Source organism: Erythrolamprus reginae, chromosome Z, assembly GCF_031021105.1.
Source record: "Erythrolamprus reginae isolate rEryReg1 chromosome Z, rEryReg1.hap1, whole genome shotgun sequence".
In the NCBI taxonomy this organism is placed as follows: domain Eukaryota; kingdom Metazoa; phylum Chordata; class Lepidosauria; order Squamata; family Dipsadidae; genus Erythrolamprus; species Erythrolamprus reginae.
The window spans coordinates 59,659,033-59,676,314 of NC_091963.1; the positions used below are offsets into that span (position 1 = coordinate 59,659,033).

The 17,282-nt window shown below is 38.1% G+C and overlaps 2 protein-coding genes and 1 non-coding gene across 3 annotated transcripts; 2 read left to right on the plus strand and 1 right to left on the minus strand.

The window, feature by feature from the left end:
• Positions 1 to 268: 268 nt before the first annotated feature.
• On the plus strand, positions 269 to 2,486 carry CHST14 (carbohydrate sulfotransferase 14). The gene has a single exon (XM_070767128.1). It carries the CDS (start codon positions 367 to 369, stop codon positions 1,426 to 1,428), a length of 1,062 nt encoding a protein of 353 aa, XP_070623229.1. The 5' UTR covers positions 269 to 366; the 3' UTR covers positions 1,429 to 2,486.
• A 3,551-nt stretch (positions 2,487 to 6,037) lies between these two features.
• On the minus strand, positions 6,038 to 10,706 carry GLRX5 (glutaredoxin 5). Its single transcript, XM_070726529.1, has 2 exons — positions 10,265 to 10,706; positions 6,038 to 6,774 (listed from the first exon to the last, which is right to left on the minus strand). The coding sequence occupies exons 1-2, from the start codon at positions 10,560 to 10,562 to the stop codon at positions 6,596 to 6,598; spliced, it is 477 nt and encodes a 158-aa protein (XP_070582630.1). The 5' UTR covers positions 10,563 to 10,706; the 3' UTR covers positions 6,038 to 6,595.
• Positions 10,707 to 12,111: 1,405 nt separating this feature from the next.
• Positions 12,112 to 12,382, plus strand: LOC139155026 (small Cajal body-specific RNA 13). Its single transcript, XR_011557013.1, has one exon. It is a non-coding gene; the product is annotated as a small Cajal body-specific RNA 13 (non-coding RNA).
• The last annotated feature ends 4,900 nt before the right edge of the window (positions 12,383 to 17,282 follow it).

The following is a 17,282-nucleotide window of genomic DNA, read 5'->3' on the forward strand; positions in this document are numbered from 1 at the left end:
GGCAGCTGCCCTTCCTGGTTTTGCAAAAAACAAAACAAAAATCCTATCAAATCTTTTTAGGCAGTTGCCCTGCAGGCACAAAGAAAGAAGCCTGGAAACTCCCATTTTCTCTCTTTTGTCTGATGAGATATGCCAACTCACCAATTTTGGGGCCCCTCTGCTACTCCACAAAAGACATCTGTTGAACTGAACTGGGCCAAACTAATAAGACGGCACTTATTGATATAAAGCCAGGACTCTTTCTCTCCAATCCATCCAAAGCATTATCAGTGGCAATAGCATAGTCAGCCTCAAATTTCTGCTGCCACCATCTGATGTTCCAGATCATATTTCCACCGTCCGTTTGTCTAATGACGAACTAAAGAAATGGGGGTGTCTTCAGTGCATCGGAGGACCTTGTCTGTCAAGAATCACTCTTGTGGTACCAGTAACTCTATGCTGCTGCCTTCCATGTTGATGTTTGGTGTAATTGTAGCATCTAGTGGCTTACTCCTCATGATTGAGAAGGGAATTTTGGCTGAGATGAAGCCTCCACCCCTCCACCCCTCTGCTAAAGAAATGTTTTGGAGAACTGGCAGTAAGAGAACAGCAAAAGATATGGATTATCAAGTGCTGCAGGACATCCGAAATAGGACAATCCATACCATTTGCAGACAAAAAAACATGCCTCGCACCATTTGGGATCTATCAGCAGGCCAGAGGAGGACAGTACTCAAACATATCCTGGTTAGTGACAAACATCGCTTTTTATACTGTTATGTTCCCAAAGTGGCTTGCTCCAACTGGAAACGAATTTTGAAAGTTTTAGATGGTGTGTTGGAGAATGTAGATGTTAAACTTAAGATGGATCATAAAAAGGATTTAGTTTTTTTAAATGACATGAAACCAGATGAGATTCGTTATCGATTAAACCACTATTTCAAATTTATGTTTGTCAGAGACCCAATGGAAAGACTTCTTTCTGCTTATAGGAATAAATTTGGTGAGATTAAAGAATATCAGTTAAAATATGGTATAGAAATAGTCAAAAGGTATAGGAAAAACCCAGGAAAAAGCATGGGTGATGATATCACCTTTTCTGAATTTCTCCGGTATCTCATAGATGAAGAAACAGAAAAAATGAATGAACATTGGATGCCAATTTACAACCTGTGTCAACCCTGTGCTATAAAGTATGATTTCATAGGATCCTATGGGAGACTTGAAGAAGATGCAAATTTTGTTCTTGAAAGAATACAAGCACCATCCTTTATACATTTCCCACAAAGGCAAGCATGGTATAAGCCTGTAAGTCCGAAAACTCTGCATTATTACATGTGTAATACTCCAAGGGAACTTATAAAAGAGCTATTACCAAAATATATTCTGGATTTCTCTCTATTTGCATATTCCCTTCCAAATGTTACTAGTGAGTTTTGCAGACAATAAAAGTTTCTTTTGTGAAGCAATCCGTATCATATGCAATTTTTCTAATTTCATGGTTTTCTTTTAATACTTTTGATAACATTAGTTTATAATACATGCTATCTTTTTAAAAATAGCTTTAAATTTTATACTATATACATATTCAACAGAAAAAACATTGTATGTATGTATGTATATGTATGTGTGTATATATATATATACACACACACATACATATACATACATGCATACATACATATACATACATACATACATACACACACATATATATATACCATTGAACTAAGCATAGCATGATTATTTGAACAGTATTTTTGTGTACATTAGAAACAAGGTATTTTTGTAATTGGAAAATAGCAACTGTAGGACAGTAAGTTTTAGGTTTGTAAAACTGCAAGGGGAACATAAAGCAAAAGCAAAAACTAAGCTTGTACAGCGGAATCAGAAAATCTGTTAGGTATGTACCATTTCTCTTTTACTGATACATATGTGAAGGCAGCAATCTCACAATATTGCATTAAAATACAGTAATATTGCATTAAAATACAGGGTGTCTTAACACCTTGCTATCAGGGTGATAGCAACTCTAATATTTTTGAAAGCAAGTCACATCTTGTTTGTATACTTCCATATAACAAGCAGATGATCAGGATTTAAACTAAATACAATTTATATAATGGCTTAAAATATTTATCAAAGTTTATATGAGCACTGAAATATAGGAAAGCCCATTAATAAAACTGGTTGGAATGGTTAGCAAAATGTGATTATCTAAAATGTTTGACAATGTTTTGAAGGGAAGGGTAATGGTATGAGTTTGTATATGCAATTTAAATAATATGTAGCTTTACGTTCCTATAATGGACATTGTATTTTTCTTATGATGGTTTTATAGGCTACCATGACTTTATTTCCTTATTGAATGTAAACTTGTTTGTGCTTTATTTGTAAAAGAAAATATATTTTGTAATCTTATCTCAGGATTTATTTCTTGTAAATTGTTACAATTTTAACAGTCTGATTATTCAGATCATCCATTAAATTCTGATTATCTATCTTAATTCTTGATTGTTTACAATCATTTTATTCCCTAGAAAGAATGAAGCAATTTATCTTTACACATGACTTTGCACTGGACAGTTATGTGTATCACTGAACTTTCTTTACCATACAAACAAGACTATTGTCAGATACTGTAGTAGAGGATATTGTACCATATAATATTCAATATTTTGTGCGTAATCTGGAGGACTTCCAAATTTTTTCTTCAAGCAAGAAAACATCTAAGATTAACAAATTCAATAACTTTAATTTTCAGATGGTTATACTTTTCCCTTTAAAAAAAAATGTAATTATTTACTGGGAATTGTATTTTGCCATTTACTATGAATTTCTTAAATAAAAAACCTATTATAATTTGAAAGGAGATTCTTCTAATTTTTTTACCTGTGTTCAAGTAGAACATAAGAAAAGCCATGCTGAATCAGGCCAAAGCCCATCGAGTCCAGCATTCTGTGTCACACAGTGGCCCACCAATTGTCCATGGGGATCTTGAGCAGAAAGAGAAGGCAAGACCCTCCCTTTCCCTTGACCCCCAACAAGTGGTACTCAAGGGAATCCTGCCTGCCTCAACCAACATAGAGGCAGCACTTGGATATCTATTTCAATAACTATCTATATGCTTGGCATCCATGAATCTGTCTAATCCTGCCTTGAAGCCATCAAGGCTCACAGCTGTCATGACCTCTTCTGGAAGTGAATTCCATAAACCAACGACCTGGGTGAAGAAATATTTCCCTTGATTTGTCCTCACTTTCTTAACACTAGTTGTGTTTAGATACTGTGTTTAGAAATTAAATAAAATATGTGGTAATATGGGTGTGGAATATGCCTAGTTGAACCATTGGTGATTGACAGCATAAGCACGCCTATGTCTTACATCCTTGGGGAAAAGGCATCACTTACTATCCATGCACAACTGAAAAAAAGCTGTGAAAACTGAAACAATTTTTAAAATGACAAAACATGACACTGATTTGATCCCACAATATTGTATGCTGGTTTCCTTTGATTACACAATGTCATCTCTCAAGGCTTCAGAAGTTGCCTTTCCTGTAGTATGCCTACCTTTTGGAATGAGGGTCTCCTTGAAATTTTGATGAAACTCTTTCTTCAATTGTTTAGAAGAGCCATTAAGAGCTGCAAGGTATGCTTGCCACCTTTTAAAAAGGTTTTTGTGAATTTGGTTGTTAAATAAATTGTTTCAACTACCCTCAAAACGACATTATAGGGCACTGCACACCAGAACTAGACAGTTTTTTCTTCAAATGCCATCACTGTGCTAAACAATTCCCACAACACTGTCAAACACTATTATTATTATTCTCATCCTTCCTATTACCTATCTCCTCCCACTTATGGCTTGTTGCTTGTATCTCTACAATTTATATTGTGTTGTTTACTAGTATGATTTGATGGCTTATTTAGTAACCTATGACTATCACTAAGTATTGTATTTTATGATTTTTAATGTATGTATTTTTTCTTTTTATGTACACTGAGAGCATATGTACCAAAGACAAATTCCTTGTGTGTCCAATCACACTTGGTCAATAAAGGATTCTATTCTATTCCATTACATTCTATTCTAAATGCAGAGTGTCTTTGGGAATCAAAGGTATGCAAAGTAAATAAAAAAGCTTTCATATCATCATCTCTTGGCACTATTGGTCATATTAGCTAAATATTTCCATTAGGATCTTAAGTGGCTTAGCTAAATTCCAGTGGTGACATGATCAGATACATGCTTTGTTGCTTTTTAAAATAATCTGAATCCATTAAACTGGCACATATTCTATAAAATGGGTACCTTATACTTTTTGTAAACATTAATTTATGCTCCAGTGATCTGATAAAACAGAGTAATACATATTCTTAAAGTCAAATAAGATATTGTCTCCATCTATGTAAACAAAAATATAAATGTTTGGTTTGTTCAAAAAATCTTAAATCTTCTAAAGTTCTTCACCAATTGCTTTGAAATTTTGCACAACATTGCATTTGAATATGCATGTTTTTATATACAGTGGTACCTCTACTTACAAACTTAATTCATTCTGTGACCAGGTTCTTAGTAGAAAAATTTGTAAGAAGAAGCAATTTTTCACATAGGAATCAATGTGTATGATTGGGAGGGAGGGTGGAGGCCCTGTTTCCTCCCAGGAGATTCCTAGAGAAGCCCCATGGAGGTTTCTCCCCACCTTTTCTGGCCCTGTTTCCTCCCAGGAGATTCCTTCCCTGTTTCCTCCCAGGAGATTCCTAGAGGCCCCATGGAGGCTTCTCCCCACCTCTTCCGGCCCTGTTTCCTCCCAGGAGATTCCTAGAGGCCCCATGGAGGCTTCTCCCCGCCTTTTCCGGCCCTGTTTCCTCCCAGGAGATTCCTAGAGAGGCCCCACGGAGGCTCGGTTTGTAAGTGGAAAATGGTTCTTGAGAAGAGGCAAAAATATCTTGAACACACAGATCTTATCTAGAAAAATTCGTTAAGTAGAGGCATTCCTAGGTAGAGGTATCACTGCACCTATATTATATAGATGTCACACAAGTAAAAACATACAAATGCTTAAAACAGGACCTTGTTCATCAATTACTTTGAAATTTTGATAGAACATTGCATTAGAATACAGTACATGTGTTTTTATATACCTACATCTGTGACAGGTAAAAACATGCAGGTGCTTAAAACAGGACCTTCTTCATTGATTGCTTTGAAATATTGACACAACATTGCATTCGAATACGCACATTTTTGTATACCTACTATTATATAAAAGTCATACCTGTAAAAACAGCAGCAATGAAGCTGTATAGCAGATTCTTTCATTTCCATACATGCTCATTCCATTTTGAAATTGGCATTCAACATGCAACATACGAATGTCTTGACAGGACCTTTCAAAGGTGAAGATGTCCACATTCCTCGCATTCCTGATTCCAACGGATATGCCATTTTAATTTAAGAGATTGCGATTCCCAATTTGATTGGTGTTTGCAATCACCATCAACAAAGCTCAAAGACAATATTTAGAATTGTGCAGTTTAGATCCACACATGGATTGCTTCTCACATGGACAATTATATATTGCATGTTCTACAGTCGACAAACCAGACTGAGCCACAGCAATGCATGGCTGGGTATAGCTAGTAATAAATAATTTTTAAAGAATAGCTTCATATCTTTCATTATGATCATTATAAACTTGATGTGGATGAGTTACAAACTATATAAATAAAAAAAATTCAAATAAATAATATTGTCTATGAGAATATATGAATAATATTGCGCAATAGCCATAAAAAGCAGACCTGAACTTTGTGAGGCAATGTGACAAAATTGGGAAATTTTTGTAAAATATATTAAATATAAACAGTCAAAATATATAAGCTCTTGGTAAGTTATCTTTTAAATAACAACTCAGATAGGAAGAAACCTAGGGAAAAAACATTTCCAATTATTCGAGCAGATACCACTAACAACCTGACTAATACGAGTGAGAGATGATAATTCACTTGCACTTTTCAAGACTGTATTTTACCAAATTCAGAGATACACCACTTTTTAATTCCAAAATGAATATTTTATTTTAAATTGAAAAATAAACAAAAATAAAGCTTAACATGATTATTTGAAGCAGTGTTTTGGGTAGAAGCTTTTATTTCAAAACCTCTCAACAATAACCAACTCCCATTAAAACATTTGGAGAACCAAATAATGGTTTTATTATTGTTTCTATATAAACATAGGCTGATTATCACAATTAAAATTCTAAATTTAAGAGAGACAGCATTCAAATAGTTATCAAGGATATATGTGTTTAGCAAACAGTATTTTCCAATTTTTTTAAAAAAAGTATTTCTCACATCTAGTTAATTTTTAATTCTTATTCCCAAGAATACATAAATGAATATGTGGCATTAACAGCTTAGCCTTTTTTTATTTTAATAGTATTGTAAATAGGTGGCAAAAATAAAAATATTTTTGGTCAGATACTATGCAACAGAATGCTTAACGATAAATCTCGTTAATTCAAAACCTTTTTAAAAAAAACTAAAGTAGAGAAGGCTTTTCTGGTACCAATTATCAAAAGACGTCTTTGTCAAAGTCACAGTAATTTTATTTTTTGCTATGGTCTTTCTCAGATTCCAGAAGTACAGACTGAATTCCTAATTTCTTAAGCTCTTCCACTAGATCTCCACTTTGATGCATCTGGAGTAGTATGTCGCAACCTCCTACAAATTCACCATTGAGGTAGACTTGAGGAATAGTAGGCCAGTTGGAATAATTTTTAATTCCTAAATCAAAAGGTAAAGGGAAGTTAAATAACATATTTACTGGAACTATAACATTTATCACCATGTACTAATTAAAAATGTTGCAAATGGAATAGTTTCAGATTAGAATGTAAACAGCATACCGAAATGGATTAATGTAACAATACAGGAGCTAACTGTACATAAAACAAAGAATTTATGAGTAATAGTGGGAAATGTTTATACAGGAAAACAAAAAGAGAAGAGATCTCCATGTGCAGCATAAGAATGCCCTCTTTTATCCTCCTTGGTTAGTATCTTTTTTGTTGTAATTTATATAATTTCATTTTTCACTTATTATATTGAAAGATAGCAGTATAAAGTGGCTAAACTAGTCAGATAGTTAATTGCAATCTGAACAAAGGTCTACCCATTCCAATAAGCTACATTACACACTAACAATCATTTTGTTTTGAGCATTTGTCTTAATATATACACTCAAGAAATTCTAAAACTGGGAATGGTATATGAAAAATCTAGTTTTTAAATAGTAATATACAAATTACAAGGATTAATAAAATATTAATAAAATAAATAAATTTCACTGTATTTCTCTTTCCAAAAAGAATATTATTTTAGATTCTACAAATTATTTCTTTCAAACACAGTAAACTACTATCCTTGTTTTTTGTATGATCTCTCCCATTCTTAAAAAAACAATACAATGCCCATTTGCCCTATTTACTGGTGCAAAACTTATTAATATTCATAGATGATTTAAATTTTAGAAGCAATACAGTGGTACCTCTACTTAAGAACTTTATTCGTTCCACGACCAGGTTCTTAAGAAAAAAGTTTATAAGTAGAAGCAATTTTCCCATAGGAATCAATGTAAAAGCAAATAATGCATACAAACCCATTAGGAAAGAAATAAAAGCTTGTAATTTGGGTGGGAGGAGGAGGAGGAGGAAGAGGAGGAGGACAGTCGCTGCCCAGAGAGAAGGGTATGTTGCTTTTCTCTGGGCGCTGGCAGAGGTTTATTCTCTCTCCAAGCACATAAAGAAAGGAAAATGCTCTGTTCGCTCTGGGTTGCCAAAGCCTCCTTAAGCACCACCAAAAGGCTCCTCTGGCAGCCCAAAAAAGGCCGAGATGGCCAGGACTATAGGGGGAATGGCCGGGCCTTCGTGCCGCTCTCAAATTTCCTGGAAAATTTTTCCAGGCTCAGGTTCTTAAGTAGAAAATGGTTCTTAAGAGGCAAAAAAATATTGAACATCCCGGTTCTTATCTAGAAAAGTTCTTAAGTAGAGGCGTTCTTAAGAAGAGGTACCACTGTATTTGGTTTTCAATTAAAAATCCAGGAGAGTTGCTTTGTTAAAGAACTACAGAATTATTTAAAGAATCATGATGTGTAAAAATATTTTTCAAAAATCTACAATTACAATATCTTAAAATTAAGCCTACGTTTTTACATTAAATATTTTGAAATATTTAAATATTACGGTATTCACTGGAAACCAAAAAATTATCACCATGTACTAATTAAAAAATATTGCAAAGGGAGTAGGGGTTTTGTCACCATGCCCTGCTGAAGCCTTCAGTTCTATTTGCCAATCTATTTTCATCCACATTCTTATCTCTTTCTAACAGATCTTGGGGAGTTCAGTATGGTTTAGCTTGTTATGCATATATGGCATATTTTTTCTCACCATAAAGCACAGAAAGTCAAGAAAAGTTACAGCATTCTTAATTATAAATCTCTTAGCATGGTACTATTACATAAGTTCACAAATCAATTATGAATAATGCAGTGTAACTTTAATTCTTAGTTACCATAAAACTGGGATGTGTGTGTGCGCTTGTGTGTATATACATATATGCATGCATGCACGCACACTGAATATGTGTAATGTGTATTTGTGTGATTGGATATTATGCAAAAAGGCAGAGAGGAGAAAACAAACAAGGAAGAATTATTTGGTACACAAGTAAAAACAAAAGATATTTAATCTAGCAAAGAACAGACTGGATTTTAGCTTTCTATTTTATTAATATAAGCCTGAATTATATAAATAAACTAATCTTTATAATTTTATGAAAATGAAAGAAATGTCTTAAAATCACTTGCAGATTTGGATCTTGTTTATAGTTTCTAAAGCATCTTCTGGAAGACATCCATCTTCAGGCAAGTAAATTTGGGAATAGTCATGGGAATAATGTAAAGCCAATCCAGGAAATTATAAAGCAGTGACTCAATACTGTATTTTCTTCTCAAAACAGGGAACCATACTTACTTTCTTCCAGCCAATTCAGGCCAATTCAAATGAGCAAATCTTCAAGATATCATAGTGCAAAATCAGAAAGAACCTTTTCAATTTACCCAAAATTTTAAATTAGGCTTGGCAGTTTATAGAAACCTATTGTAAAGGTATGTACTATATAACAGGTATAATATGCTCCAGGTGGTAAAGGGGGACCTATCCTTTCATAGATTCCGCATGAAATCACTACTGGAGTTGCATGAGTAACTTGATAGTTATTTGTTTTGTTAGGCTTCATTGTTATTTATTTATTTATTTGACTTCTATGCTACCCAATCCCAAAGGACTCAGGGCGGCTTACCACATAATAACAATACAAAAAGATACAGCAATAAAAAAGAAGTCGAATATAAGCTCTAAAAAAGCTAACCCCAATTAATATATTCTCTCCCATGGAAAGAAACCCTCAGCCTCTTCATAAAGCAAGAAAATATCTTAACAATCTCACCAGAACAGTAACAGTGGCAATCTGCCAGTGCAATGTGAGATGGCACTTGTTCTAGCCTGCTTAATCCTGAAGAAAAAAAGTAATTGCGAGAGAAGAGGTGATTTATTTAAGAAAGCTCAAAATTGAACATAACATGCACTTTCTGAGTCCTCACTTAGTAATCCAAATTGCATGGATGACATTTTGTTTTGGGGATTCTATTTTCTGTCAAGTTGGATAGAAAGGAGTACAAAGATGATTGTTTTAATCGGGCAGCAAAGATCACAAGCTGCCTAGAAAGTGGGCTACATCTATAATAGCAATGTATCTTCACCTAACAGTTGTCAGCATTTTTCTTGACAGTCCTAGTCATGATGAAGACAAGCAAATGGAGCACAATGAGCATGTTCCCTTGTGAAAAGGCAGGCGGGCCAACTGAACAGAGACCATTACTGCTGTTGTCCAAATGCATGGTTAAGTCTTGCAACCGAAATGTGTTTGCAGTTTAACATTCTTGGTGTGGCCTGCAAGAATAGGTGTCGCCTGTCCAGTAATCAAATAAGTCTGACTTGCTTAAGGTAACTGAGGAAAAACAAAAGATGGGACCAGAGGCAAAAACAACAAATCGAATTGCTTTGGAGGAAAATAAAAGTTATGCATATAACCGAAAAACCACAGAAACGGAATGCAAGGGGACCTGAAAAGGGGGCTGCCAATGGCTGTATAGATCCGGAGCTCTGTGGGGCCCAGTCAATTGAAGAGAAGGTTGAGCAAGGGCGACGCCTACCTTGTCGGAGGTCGGGATCCTGAAGGACGTCGTAGGCACGATAATCGTTAACACCATGAAGGCGCAGTATTTGTACCACCGCGTTGCTGAAGCCGCACTGGGGCTGGGCCGGGCTCCCCTTCATGAATACCACCACCGGATGTGCGCGAACCAGTCGCTCCACTGTTTCCTTCGATCCACTTCCCTCGCCACTGGAGCTCGTCCCCCCCTGACTCAGCTGCTGCACAAAATATCTCGAGGGTCGTGAGCGTACCGCCAGCCGCAAGGCTGCGGGTATCCGGCAAAGTGACCCAATCATTACCACTATAGCAGCCACCCCCTCGACTTTGCAGAAGCGTCTTCCTTAGGAGCGACCTTCCACGCTTGGGGCCACCCAGAAGCAATGATTGGGGCAGTTGGTCCCGCCCGCTTGCCAAAGTAATTCTATGAAAGGTAGAAGCTGGTATCAATCACTTTCAAGATATTGGCAGCAGCTATGAAAGGATGCCTGAACTTTAGCCCTGCACAGCGGACCAATCCGGCGGAACCAAATTACACTCCTACATTGCGATTAGTTAAACTCGAACTCCAATTGCAGCGCTCTAGGTCGGGCCTTTAAAATACAGTACTTGATTGTAAAAGCATCGTTGCATTTTTTTCGACTGTGAAGCGCGTGACTCTTTTTTGGCTCTAAGCAAGTAGATAGAGCGAGTTAGAGTTTTGAAATGTGAAGCTGAAAAAACATTTTTTGAAATTCTGCTCAAAAGAAGAATGATAAGAAGGCACTTTCCTTTGCATGTCGGCCAGATCTTTAACTGAAAGGTAGCGTGCATTAAGATGGATCGTAATTGTCGTCTGCAAAAGATCAAATATATTTCTAATTATGATTATCCTTTATCTCATATATCTTCTTTATCTCATATATCTTTTCTTCCTTTCGTATATCTTCTCTATTTTTATATCTTTTCTTCTATCCTTTTGTTTATATATATATTACTACATGTCTATTCTCTTCAATATGTATTGTGTATTGAACAAATAAATAAATAAATAAAAATAAATACTGGAAATGAATTTTAGAAGGGGGTCGGGGATTTGTCAATGAACTTTTAAACTGCTATCCGGCTCCCAACTCCCAAGTCTCTACATTGCCTAATGGTTATGGCCAAATTTCTAGTTTTAAAAGTAAAGGTTTGTATCAAGTTAAAGCTGTAAAGCATTATGAAGCAGTATTTAAGTTTAAGTGCTATTGCTGGTTTTGCCCCATACTTAAGTGAATCACTGCAGTTGATAATTTAGTTGGTTGTTAGGTGAATCTGGCTTCCACATTGTCTTTGCTTGTCTGAAGGTCTCAAAAAACGATCACACTGGGGCACTGCAACCATCATAAATATAAACTAATTGCCAAACATCTGAATTTGAATTACATGATCATGATGCTGAAAATTAACTATGAAAAATTGTGATAAGTCACATTTTTCAGTGCTGTTGTAACTTTGACACTAAATGAATGTTGAGGATTACTTGTATATAAATGGCAATATTATTTCAGGGTGGGACTTATTCCAATAATTATTACTGCTGAGAATTCAGATTAAAAAAATTAGAATAATAGATTAATATTGAGAACAAGCATTGCAGCACAATTTTTTCTATAAAAATGTTTGTTCAAATTCCAACCATTACAGCAAAGTTTTTTTAATAAAAGATGTTTGCCCCAAATTCTAAAAAAACTAGTGATAAATAGATAAAAAATGGATTTTTGTGAGACTTTCGGGTTTATGTCTTGTAGGGTCTACGTTTTGTAGACGAGCATATTTAACTAGCAATTTTAGAACTTGACACAATTAATTTGCTGGTTCCCTTTAAGTCTGCAGCCTTGAAATTGCCCTTAGTTGACTTGTACTCTGGGTATATTGGGTTTGCAAAGAGTATATAAAGAGGAAGCCGAGGCAGGACTGAAAAAAAGCAGCAGCAGCTCCATGTGCAATGTTCCTCTGACATATTTTACACTGTTACCACGGAGATGATGATTGTCCTTGTATCATTATCCATCTATTAGCAGTAAGAATAAATTTGCAGTGTGATATTGTTCAGCAAATGAAGAATTTCTACTGAATACATTAAACTGCTATATTTATTTATTTATATTGTTTAAAGCCAAGTGATACATCTCAATTATACTCCAAATACAGTACATATTTAAAATGTATAACTATTGTTTTCGTGTGCTTCTGTTTTCAGATTACAAGACATAATTGAAGATTGTATCTCAAGAACTTTCTTAATATTTAAGTATGCACCTTTAGATCTTATCTTTTTTTAATTTTGAAAGTCTAATAACACAGAAGAGAGAAATGGTAGTAATATATATTCTACCATGTATCTGAAATAATTTCTCTCAAGCAGATGCCGTGCTTAGAATTTTGAATCTTGTAGGGGATATACCAATGAAGCTAATTACACAAACTATTGTATACAGTATGGATCAAACTAGAAATTGCTGGTTACAGATCTTGTCTGAGGGAGTCAAAAGTCCCCTCTTCAGAGTGATGGAAGGACAGATGATATTGTCCTTGGGAGGCAAAACTCACAACCACTCCATCTTGTTGGGGTTGAGCTTGAGCCTGTTGACACCCATCCAGACCCTCACCACCTCCAGGTACCTCCATTGCTTCACTGAACTGACATGGGATGGAGATGTACAGCTAAATGTCATCAATGTACTGTTGGAAACTCACTCTGTGTCGATGGATGATCTCACCCAGCAGTTTCATGTAGCTGTTAAACGGGGGAGAGAACCAACCCTTGAGGCACCCCACAGAGGAGGGGCCTAGGAGCCGATCTCTGACCCCCCACCAACTGCGACCAATTGGAGAGATAGGAGGATAACCACCATGAAATGATGCCTCCCACTCCCAACCCCTTCAGTCGGTACAGAAGGATACCATGGTCAATGGTATCGAAAGCTGCTGAGAGATCAAGAAGCATGAGGATAGAGGAATAACCCCTATCCCAGGCCTGCCAGAGATTATCCATCAGGGCAGCCAAAGCAATTTTGGTGCTGTAGCCAGGCCTGAAACTGGACTGGTAAGGGTCAAGATAATCGGCTTCATTCAAGGACTGTAGGAACTGGAGCGCCCATCACCTTCTCAATAACCTTATAAATTGTAAGCCGCCCCGAATCTGCGGAGGGGGCGGCATATAAATCCAAATAATAAATAAATAAACTTTCCCTAAAAAAAGGAAGTTGGAGACAGGACGGTAGTTGTTTAAAATAGCTGGATACAGGGAAGTCTTCTTGAGGAGGAGACACTTCACCATCTCCTTTAACAGAGATAGGAATTACCCCTCTATCAACAAATCTTTGATCACAAGCCTCAAAACCAACCAGGAGGGACACAAGTCTAATAAACAGGTGGAGGAGCTCACAGCTCCCATGGCCTTGTCACTTCATCAGGCGTCACCAGTTGAAACTCATCCTACACAACTGGACTAAGACGTGACCCTGTCACCTCTGTCACTTCGGTCAGTACTGTCCAGTCAGAGTTTTTATCCATGAGAAACTTATTGAACTCCTCAATCTGCCCGGCGAGGGTTCCTCCATTCTCTCCATGTCAAGGAGTGAGGGAGTCATCCTATATAGCAGACCTGGGCAAGGGGCAGCCCGCGGGCCGCATCCGGCCCGCCCACTGTCTGACTGGCCAGCCCGCTATCTGTGACCGGTTTTCTGGAGGAGGAAGCCATGGAGTGGGGGGGGGGGGGGCAAGTGCCTTGAATGAACAGGATAAAAAAGCACCTACTTAGAGTCCCACCATCATGGGACAAATCGGGACCGCCCTTTTTAGTCCCGTTTTGCCGCAGGAAAGCAACAATCCCTCCTTCCTCACGGCTCTCTCCTCTCTGTGGTGCCAAACAAAAGGCAGCGGGTTGGATGGGGGGAGAGTTGCTGAGGCTCAGGGTGGCAGCAGAAGCAGCCCAACCACGGCAGGAACTGACTGGGCAACCGAGATGGGGGGGAAACAACAGCCCAGAGGATAGGATGCAAGGGTGGAGGGCTGCTGGGGGAGGCGGTGGCGGGCCGACACAGAGAGGAGGAAGGCGGGCGGGCGGCTTCATGCCATATTGGGTGTTATTGTGCCATAAGTGAGTGTTATTGTGATAATGTGGAGGTGGAGCCAGCTGGGAGTGGGTGTGTGGGCTGCTGGGGAGGGGCAGCGTGAGTGAGGAAGTGAAGGGTGGAGGGGGAGGAGAGCGGAGGGGCAAATAAATAAATAAGGAACGGGGAAGGATTGCACTCTGTATTAGTGTGTGTGTATTTTGGGGGGGGGTAATTTGGGAGAAAGAAAACAAGAGGGTAGAACTGAATTAATTATATTAGTCCAGCCCTCTAAAACCCTCCCAATTTCTCATGTGGCCCCATGGCAAAATTAATTGCCCACCCCTGCTATATAGGGTGGCTGGGCGAGATTCTGCGGATGCCATCAAGGCAGAAAGATGTGAACATTTTGCTGCCTTGATCGCCACTAGATAAGTTTTAAAAAAATATTTTAACAGTGTCCAGTCAGATCTAGATTTACTGGCCTTACAATGCTTCTCCAGACATCTCTTCTGGCGTTTCATCCCTCTGAGCTCCTTGGACAATCAAAGAGATCTCCTGGGTCTACCGTCACAGAGAGGTTGCAAAGACGCAATCTGGTCTCGAACCCCCATTGAGGCCATATTTCCGGCTGTTACAAAGGACTCTGCCAAATTGTGTATAAACAAATCTGGTATTTCCCCGAGCATCTTCTGAAACCCTTCTGGGTCCATTAGGCATCTGGGGTGGAACTACCTAATCGAGGATTGGAGCCTTGAAGTCAAGTCGTAGCAGAAAATGATCTGACCATGGCCATGGCAAGGTGTCTAAGCCCCTTAGATTCAGATCATTACTCCACTGTCCCAAGAGAAACACCAGGTCGAGTGTATGTCCCCCCCCCTCCATAGGTCCTACCCTGTACTACCTAAGTCAGGTCCATGAGTGTCATGGAAACCATGAACTCTGCATCAACTAGGTGAACGATGTTAGCAAAGAAAGAAAGACTAAAAACATTTGCTGTTGTACATTGTTATCATTGTGGCAACAAAGGACATATTTGAAAGAATTGTCTACACAAACAAACCACTGAGTAAAGCTAAGAAGGGGTGTAAAGATAGAATGCTGAGAGAAAATAATTCAGCATATGGTGTTGGGAAAGAAGCAGCAGAAAAAAGCAACTTGGATTCTGGACTCTGCTTTTTCTGAGCACATTGTAATGACTTTCTGAATGGTGATATGAGAATGTCTGAATTGAATAATTTTACTTTGGCAGATGGAACAGCTTCACATGTAAAATGGACTGGTTCAGCATATATTCCTTGTTTGGGTACAAATGTAAACAATGTAATTTGTTTTCCAAAGTTATAATTTTGTTTCTTAAGCATGGGGAGATTAATGACTGAGGGTTACATAATTAATTTCTTTGAAAAGACCCGTAAGGTTTTGAAAAATGGTATAATAGTAATAATAATAATAATAATAATAATAATAATAATAATAATAATAATAATAATAATAATTTATTAGATTTGTATACCGTCCCTCTCCGAAGACTCGGGATGGCTCACAAGATAACAGCAATACAATATAAATACTGTTAAAAATGTTAAAAAACTAATTTAAAAATACATTGTTATAAAAACCTATGTTACACAATTATACACACTCAATCCAACTGAACATAAGCATAATAAAGGTCAGCGAAAAAGGAGGGGGGGAGATTAATCCCCTCACGCTGGCGCTCACAGAAGGCAAGGAGGGTAGGGGCAGTTCGAATCTCCGGAGGGAGTTGATTCCAGAGGGCCGGGGCCACCACAGAGAAGGCTCTTTCCCTGGGTCCTGCCAGACAACATTGTTTTGTCGATGGGACCAAGAAAAGGCCAACTCTGTGGGACCTAATCGGCCACTGGGATTTGTGCAGCAGAAGGCGGTCTCGTAGATACTCTGGTCCAATGCCATGTAGCGTCATTACCAATACTTTGAATTGTGACTGGAAATTGGTTGGCAGCCAGTGCAAGCCGCGGAGTGTTGATGAAACATGGGCATATCTGGGAAAACCCATGATAGCTCTTGCAGACGCATTCTATTTTATTTTTTATTTATTTATTTTATATGTTTATTTGTCCAATACACAATACATATAGAAAAGAATAGACATGAGGTAATATATATAAAGAAAAATATAAAATAGATCTGAAGTTTCTGAACACTTTTCAAAGATAGCCCCATGTAGAGAACATTGCAGTAGTCAAACCTCGAGGTGATGAGGGCATGAGCGACTGAGCCGAGACTCCCTGTCCAAGTAGGGCCAGAACTGGTGCAGCACGTAAACCTGGGTAAACACACTCCTCACCACAGCTGAAAAATGGTGTTCTAAAGTTAGCTGTGGATCAAGGAGGATGCCCAAGTTGCGGACCCTCTCCGAGGGGGTCAATAATTTCCCCCTCCAGGGTAATGGACAGACAGATGGAATTGTCCTTGGGAGGCAAAATCCACAGCCACTCCATCTTGTCAGGGTTGAGTTTGAGCCTGTTGACACCCATCCAGACCCCAACAGCCTCCAGGCACCGGCACATCACTTCCACTGCTTCGCTGACTGGATATGGGGAGGAGATGTATAACTTGGTATCATCAGCATACTGATGATACCTCACCCCATGCCCTTGATCTCACCCAGCGGTTTCACGTAGACATTAAACAGCACGGGTAGAGGACTGATCCCTGAGGTACACCACAAGGGAGAGACCTAGAGGTCGACCTCTGACCCCCCACTAACACTTACTGTGATTGACCAGAGTGGTAGGAAGAGAACCACTAGCACAGTGCCTCCCAACTCCTCCAGCCGGCGCAGAAGGATACCATCGTTGATGGTATCGAAAGCCGCTGAGAGGTCAAGAAGCATCAGGATAGAAGATAAACCCCTGTCCTGGGCCCGCCAGAGTTCATCAGAGAAACCAAAGC

What these genes read in the sequence shown, in the direction of transcription:
- CHST14 (XM_070767128.1), top strand. Translation starts at nt 367, where the DNA reads ATGGGGGTGTCTTCAGTGCATCGGAGGACCTTGTCTGTCAAGAATCAC.
- GLRX5 (XM_070726529.1), bottom strand. Translation starts at nt 10,562, where the DNA reads ATGATTGGGTCACTTTGCCGGATACCCGCAGCCTTGCGGCTGGCGGTA. An exon ending in GGATCCCGACCTCCGACAAG is followed by an intron (nt 6,775 to 10,264) that starts GTAGGCGTCGCC and finishes CTTTTGATTTAG; the next exon opens with GAATTAAAAATTATTCCAAC.